Consider the following 8,527-nt stretch of genomic DNA (forward strand, 5'->3'; position numbering starts at 1 on the left):
CTATAAGCGCCTTCTAGATAATGATGCCATTCTTGAGAAGAATCCATAATTACAAGAAGTTCTTTGTCATGGATCTCATAATTAATTTCTGCTGCTGAGAATTTTCTTGAATGAAAGGCTACTGGATGAAGTTTGTCATCTGTTCCCATTTGTGATAAAACCGCACTGAGAGCAAAGTCCGATGCATCTGTTTCCATAAAGAATGCTTTGGAAAAATCAACACGATACAAGATTGGTGCAGAAATAAACGTTGTCTTCAAAGATTCAAAAGCAACTTCCGCTTCTCGATTCCATTGGAGTTTGTCTTTACAAGTCAAACGTGTAAGTGGAGCTGCAACTCGAGAGAAGTCTTTGATGAAGATCCGATAGTAGTTGGCAAATCCCAAAAAACATTGGACATCTCTTAATGTTTTTGGGATCTTCCAGTCTATAATAGTTTGAACTTTCTTAGGATCCATAATAAGTCCATCATTTGAAATGATGTAACCTAAGAAATCGACTTGAGTATTGTGGAATACACACTTTTCTATCTTGGCATAGAGTCCTGAATCTCTTAATTTTTGTAACACACGACGAACATGAAGTTCATGTTCTTTTGGATTCTTAGAATAGATCAAGATGTCGTCTAGATAACATACGACAAAATTGTCCAAAAACTCTAGAAAAACATCATTCATTAGATGTTGAAAAGCTGTTGGTGCATTTGTAAGTCCTAAAGGCATGACGTTGTATTCAAAATGTCCATACCTAGTTCCAAACGCAGTCTTCCATTCATCTCCTTCTTTGATGCGTACTAGATTGTATGCTCCCCGAAGATCTATTTTTGTATAGATCTTAGCTTGATTCAGCTGATCAAGAAGTCCAGATATTAAAGGTAGTGGATACCTATTTTTGATGGTAATCTTGTTGAGTCCTCGATAATCAACACACATCCGTAATGATCTATCTTTTTTCTTCACAAATAGAATTGGAATTTCTGTCGGAGATTTAGAATGGCATATGAAATTCTTGGCTAGATTTTCTTCAATATACTCCTTGAGTTTAGCCAACTCATTTTGTGATAAACTGTAGATTGGTCCGAATGGTGGTTGTGCTCCTTCTTGAAGGTCAATTGAGCAATCATAGGGACGATGTTCCGGGAGTGTATCCGCATTCTTTTTTTCAAATACATCTTGAAATTCTTGATATTGGCTTGGAATGCCACTTGAAGTCTTTTCACCAGTAGAAACGGGTGTGGCATAAATAATATATGGTGATTCTTTCATAGCAACATGCAAGAAAGCTTTTGCACCTATAAATACGGGTTTAATCGAACTGGACTTATGACTCTCTACTTGATTAACTACACTGTTAGTTATACTTTTAGAGAAAGTAAGAGTTCGGGAAATCTAATCTATTTGAGGGTTGTATTTTTCTAACCACGATAAACCTAAAATAACTGGATTAGAGGGAGATCTAATGATATTAAATACTACAAAACTATTATGACCATTGATTATTACTTCTATAGGAAGGATTTTGTGAGTAATATCTCCAGAAGACAATGGACGACCATCTATGACTTCTACATGAACAGGTTTAGTTTTCTTTACTAAAGATATGCTATGTCTTTTAGTAAATTCTTCATCTAAAAAACATGCTGAGGCTCCTGAATCTAACAAGGCAAAGACTTTGTAATGTTTAGGTCCTAAAATAATATTTAATGTAAAACAAGGAGAAGGCTTCAAGGAGAGAATAGGACCTTTACTAGATGTTGTGCAAGGTTCAAGCCGCACGGTCCCTATTGTAGTTGGACAAACTCGTTTTCCGACATATTGTCTTCTTTCACAGCCATACTCCTCATTTTGTGATTGTGTCATTTCTTTGGATAATGCTGAGCAGTGTGCTTTGGTTCTCCACAATATAAACATAATCCTTCTTGACGACGACGAGTCTTTTCTTGCTCAGTAAGAGGTTTGAAACGTACTGCATCAATTTGCATATCCTCTACTTCCGAATGTATGTGTTGAAAAGGTGTTGGTGTTGCCATTGAATTATAGTAACGTTGAGGTCCACTTGTACGGTTCTCAGATCGGAATTCAAAAAGATGATTATCGCACTTCACAGCAAAGTCAATTGCTTGACTCAATGTTTGAGGATCAAGTAAGTTGAGCATTATTTTTTTTACCTCATATTGTAATCCATAGAAAAATTGGCTAATAAATGCAGCATCATCCCACTTGATATCAGTTGCAAGTTGTCGAAATTGTGAAGCGTATAACGTTACTGATCGATTGCCTTGTCGTAAAATATGGATCTTATTGGTTGCAACACAAATTGCATCATGTTTCCCATACATCGATCGAAACTCCGCCAAAAAAGCCTATAGATTATCCAATATTGGATCTCGTCGTTGAAGAAAAGATGAAAACCACGATAGTGCTGAACCTGAAAGAAGCGTACCAATGAATCTAACTTACAATCCTGGAGTTGGATAGCTTTGGGGTTGAAGTTCAATCACAAGTTGCACTTGATTGACAAATCCTCGAAACTTGGATGTGGTGCCATCAAACTTCTCGGGTATGGCGATTCTTGGTTCTCTAACATTTGAAGGACGTTCCACCATAGGAAAAAGGACATGGTTTGGTGCAGATGTTGAAGCAGCTCTAACCATTTCTATATCTTCACTTCCTGCCAATCTTGTTGCTCTTTCTGGTGGTAAATTGAGTTGATGCATCGCAAGCATTAACTCCCTCAATTGCTCTTGCATTTGTGCCATTGCAGTCTTCATTTCAAGAAGTTCTGCCATGATAACACTTAGAAGAGAGAAGATGTCTAATATCGCTCAAGACAAATAGAAGAGAGGACTTGAGAACAAAGAAAATACTAAGGACAATATCAATTTAGAAGAAGGTAATCCGCAGCTTCTAATATGCTTATATCTTATCAAGAAAAAGGGGGAATCCACTCTTAATCAAGATTAGACAAAGCTCTGATATTGTAGGTGTATTCTTGTCAATCTGTCAAGGACAAGAACTCGATGAAAAAACAATTCAGACAAGTGAGCCTTCACTCAAAGAGATGTAACAAAATATATATAAACAAGTATATATATTGAAAAAGAAACTAGAATGGCTATTGCCAAAAGACAAGAAAACTAGACACCCTTGAAACTAGACTAGAAGCAAGAAAAGAGTTGACAAGAGTGAAGAAGCCTTCACTCTTGTCTCTATATATACTATCTAACTACGGGCTACGTGGCGACGTTCTATAGGACTTCCAATATGTGTTGACTTTGTAGGACACATGCTTTGACTTACAAGGCAAGTTTTTCTACGTGTCAGCCACATAATTAGCTTGATCTTTAAGCTAACAACATGTGTGGCACATGGCCAACTTGTTGACCACGTTTCTAATCCAAAAAGTCAATTAAAGATACCTATGAAGTCAAAGCAGCGTCTAGAAAGCTTCTAGGAAGCTTCCATATTAAATACTATAGAATTGACTTACTTTTACCTACTTTTACTTACTTCTATCTATTTGTATATATAATTATTAGCTTACATGATTATGTCCATGACAGCTATCCATGTATTGAATCATTTTTTTTCATCTAAAAATAATTTATTTAGAATAAATCTGATTATTTATTTTATATGATGTATTTAAGAATTTTTTTATTAGTATTTATTCCTTATATTGATGATTTGATAATTTTAACAAGTAAAAATAGAAAAGATTAAAGCAATAAAGACAAAATTTAAGGAGTATGAATAAGTAACTTTCATAAGTTGTAATATTATTGTTGGATTTAATTTATGAGAGATAGTACAAAATCTACAATCTCAATAAAACAAAGCAAGAATATTAAAGAAGTATTCAAGGGTTTCAAGTTAGAAGAATCCAAATTCTTTTATAACCTAATCAACATAAATTTTGAAGTTGATAAAGTTGTTTGAAAAAGAATTCAATTACAATGAAGAAGAAATATATATATATATATATATATATATATATATATATATATAAGTTTTAAAATTATTTTAATTTTTAATTCTTAATATAAGAATTAATATTGTATATATTATAAATATAGTAAGTTTGGTATTATGCTTTTGATAGTATTAAAATAAAAATAAAAATTAGTTCAAAAGTATATTGGATTTCATAGTGTGTCTTGGTCATAAGCACATTAATATGCAAGGTTATTGTAATGTGGAATAGACTAGAGATGCAAACAACAAAAGATTTTTTTATTAGATACATATTTTTTTTTTAATCGAATTAGGAGTAGTCTTATGAAATTACAAAATGCAACTTATTATTGCTTGTTCCAACATGGGAACAAATTATATGTAGCAAATCATTCTAAAACAAAAGTGATATGGCTAAAATTACTCTTAGAAGATATTGATATTATATAATTGGAAGCAACTTCAATTACCTATAATAACCATAGATGCCTTGCAATGAACTTTATTTCATTATTATTATTATTATTTTACAATGTAGCAATATATTTAATGATGTATGTAATTATGTGCAATGTTGTTGATATTCCAACAAAAATTTGAATAAATAATTAGCATTTTAGATGAAAACAAATAGGAAATTTGAAAGACTTTAACTACTTACAAAGTGTAAGTAGTAAAATAAATATAAGTAGCAATTGAATATTAGTCCACATAACACATATAAACTAGTATCACAATAATAGTTAATGTTAAATTAGGAAAAAAGGGTAAAAATAACTAGATCATATTAAAAACATTTGGTTTTGAAAACATTCAATTGTTTTGCACATGATTATTCACTAATTTAATATTTTTCAATTGACTAAAACTACTGTATTACAAAGTTAAAAAGTTAGATTTCACCGTTTGAAATTTCTAATACAGTTTGTGTCATGGGAAAGAAAGCAAATGGGATTTAAAGTTATGACATAACATAAAAATGGTGTGTCATGTAGAAGACCATGAACAGTAAGAACATAACATTATTCAAAATATTCAACCCAACTGAATTAATTGTGCCAATAAGTGAATTGTATTATTAATTTGGTATTAGTTTTTTAGCTTTTTTAAAAATTTTGATGCTTAAAATCATTATATGCATGTATAAGTATGTATATATTGGGTAAGTTAATTATGTAACTATAGAAATGCATTATTAATATAAAAATAAAAATAATAAATGCTAATTTTCAAACATATATTGCCTACATTTGTAATTTTGATGCACCTTGATACTTTCAAATGCTAATTGAAAAAGGTTTCACATACTCAAAAAAGTATGTATGTATATGTATATATAGATTTACTACAAAGTCAAAAGATTATATAGTGAGCTTGAGAACAAATGAGCTAAATTAGACTTGATAATTTTGAGCTAAGTAAGCACAAATTTTGATGTAGTCCTTTTGAACAATGTGCTGTAAAGTAGCCTCTGAAAGAATAAAGTATGAGAAAAGTCAAATTTAAAAGTTATGCACTGAAAAAGTGGGAAAGTTATGCACTGAAAATGCCTGTAGAAGCCTGTAGAAGGAAATAAATATTTAATGCTTATGGGACCTGCTGGTTACGGAACCACAATTTTTAGGCTTTCCTATTTATGTACTCAATTTACTATTTTTTGCAGAGGTGGTGCACCTCGTGTGGTTTGGGCATTGTTTAAATTGAGGTCAGAACTCAAACAATGGTTGCTCTCTTTGTTTGTTTGTTTGTTTAAATGTACATAATCTCAATGTGAGCACTGATTTAGGTTTGAGGTTTACTGTGGCATTAATTGAAAATCGTTAATTACCAAGTGTCACTTTGCTTTATTCTTGAGTTTTTTATTTTTATATCTATTTTTATTGAGTTCCGAAATTCAATTTTAGTCTCTTACATTCTTTTAACATGCCTGAATGTGACACATGGATGAAAAATAGAATGTTGGTGTAAAAATTCATTGTGATATATAGTTTAGTTCTGGTTCAAGTTAAAGATTGTCCATCTTCTAATTCTTTTGGATAATCAATTATGATCTCTGGGGTTTAACTCTGTAAATGGCAGTGTGTACACTGCAAATCTCCCCAAGTTTTGATTCCTGAAAACTTTCTTTATTTCCCAACTCTAACCTTGACCATGTTTCAAAATAGATGACAACACTTAGATACTCGAGGGAGAGATTACATCTATCTCAACAAATAACAACCAATTATTGATTGATTGATTTATCATTTTGGCAAATGATTCATACCTGTGTAAACTCATCGACGCCCCACGATTAGATTGGGAAGAAAACCATGCATTTTCTCAACACCTCTAGCGATATCAGCTTACACTAAGCCATGTCAACTTGAAGTAAAGGAAGTCACTACAATCTGCCATTGCTGTCCAGATTATTCCTTGAGCTAACCTCAGCCAAGGCTTTCAAAAAATAAAACCCACAGGAGTCGAGTGATTTTGTCGTATGAGTCTTACTGAATTGGGAGCACAATGACTATGATCACAGACACTGGTTGCACTTGAAGGAAAATCTATCTCTCTAGTTCGAAACGCAACTAAATGAGGACCCAATTCAGGAGCCAAGCATGAGTTTCCCACGCATCCAAAGTACTCTTCCTGTAGCGGTGCCATTGAAGAGCATCAGTGAGGTGCTGCGTAATAATTTCCTATAGCATCTACTATTTACACATGATCACATACAGTTTTGTTGCAATGGAGGACGAGGATCTGTAACGTCGTTCCAACGACCACCACAATGCAGCAAATAGAGTCCATTGTCGCTACACTGACTCAGTCCGATTCCTGTTGCCATGTACGATGTTGTATTTGCATAAAGGGCAAGTGGCATTGATGCGGAGCCACTTGCTGATACAAGTGCTGTGGAAGTGATGAGAGCATGGTAAATGGCGTAACTCCACGCCATCCTCGTATGATGAAAGGCATATACAACATTCTGCATCGTCCTCGAACAAGGAGCGCTCCGTAAGGTTCGCGGAAGCGCCGACAAATGTCATCACTCCCGCGAGTGGCCTTTCAGTATCACCTTTTCCTTTTCCGTCGCTGTAGATTTTTCGAAACTTGGCAGATGGTAAATTGTTGATGTCTTCTTCGGATGCACCTTCTTGGTCTGCTACCGCATAGAGTATGGCAATGATGCAGGGAAGACAGCAGCAAACTGCTATCCCAATGACACAAGCTAGTGCCACGCAAAACACAACGAAGAACACGTCAAATGCGAGAAATACTACACACAACCAGTAGACATGAGGAGCATCAACTGCAAGCGATTGCCCTCCCGCGGTGATCCAATAGAATCCAACAATCCACCACACAAATGAAAACATCGTGTTCGCAGACTCCAGGCGCTTGGCCCAACTTGCATCATTGTAAATTCCATCGTCGTCAAATCCTGAATTCACATCGGTTTCCCCATTGTTGATAGAAGCAGACGTATTCGGTGTAGACCTCAACGAAGAATTCGCATTAGCCTGCTGCTGCTGCTGCTGCCGACGAAGATACTCACAACAAACACAAAGCATGTGCACCACGCATTGCAACGCGTATCCTACAATCCAAATCCGCAACTCTGTACAATTCTTCTCCTTCCTGCTCAACACCAATACTGCCAGTGACAACAGAACAAATGCCAAGTTCCAAATTAAGTCCAGCACCACCACAGGCTTCGAATAAGCCCAGTCACTCTGCCGCACCTCCAGCTGCTCCGCAGCTGACTCGCGCACCAGCATTGACGGCTCTCTCATCAACCGTCGACTACCCGCTCGTCGTAAGAACCGCGCTGCTCCCTGCACCCTGCTCCGGCTGCCCCGCTGTGACCCGCCCTCGCTCCCGCTACCGCTGCTCGAACTACCATTCCTATTCGGAATCAACGGTGCCGCAATAGAATCCGACTCCGTCGTTGACGACGAAAATGAAACCCTACTCCTGTCCCGGTCCATCTCTCCCGCTCCTCCTCTTCCTAAAACCTTCACCACCTCGCCGATTCTCTACAAATAACTTGCCTACAATAATCACACCATCTCCACAACCTCCGACAACTCCTCTCTCCCCATACCTCAAGAGCTCCAAACCCTAAGCACCTTCTCCATCGCCACAATAAGCACGTCCCTCGCGCAAAATCCCTTTTCGCCTCTTCCACGGAAACGAATCTCAACGCAGCAAAACAAGTCTTCCTCCTTTGTCGACCAATTCGGCCACACACACGCTGCCAGCGCCGTCTGGAGCCACGACGACGGATCCCCTGAACGCCACACCTCCTCCTTCTCGGCGCTCCTCGAAATTGCAAACACCTTGCCCGCGTCGAGACAACAGCAGCTTCTCAAGCAAGCGCAACAGACCACGCGCGATACTGGGCGCGCGACCAGGACCCGTTGCGGCGTGGCGCGATACTCTGCCTCGTGTGCTGAGACGATCCGTGGGGGCTTTGATGTGGTGGATTTGGTGATGGGTGGTCCGCCCTAAGATCGAACCCGGACAAAGACACTAATAATCTCAGTGCCCTTACACGGCACCGACAGATATTCAGTCCATATGTCTGCCAC

The 8,527-nt window shown here is 36.8% G+C and overlaps 1 protein-coding gene across 1 annotated transcript; it reads right to left on the bottom strand.

Moving 5' to 3' along the window:
* Positions 1-6,154: 6,154 nt before the first annotated feature.
* Positions 6,155-8,300, bottom strand: LOC112277811 (E3 ubiquitin-protein ligase At1g12760-like). Its single transcript, XM_024510555.3, has one exon. The coding sequence runs from the start codon at positions 7,922-7,924 to the stop codon at positions 6,749-6,751; it is 1,176 nt and encodes a 391-aa protein (XP_024366323.1). The 5' UTR covers positions 7,925-8,300; the 3' UTR covers positions 6,155-6,748.
* Between the last annotated feature and the right edge of the window lie 227 nt (positions 8,301-8,527).

This window comes from Physcomitrium patens, chromosome 26, assembly GCF_059467195.1.
Source record: "Physcomitrium patens ecotype Gransden chromosome 26, ASM5946719v1, whole genome shotgun sequence".
NCBI classification, from domain to species: domain Eukaryota; kingdom Viridiplantae; phylum Streptophyta; class Bryopsida; order Funariales; family Funariaceae; genus Physcomitrium; species Physcomitrium patens.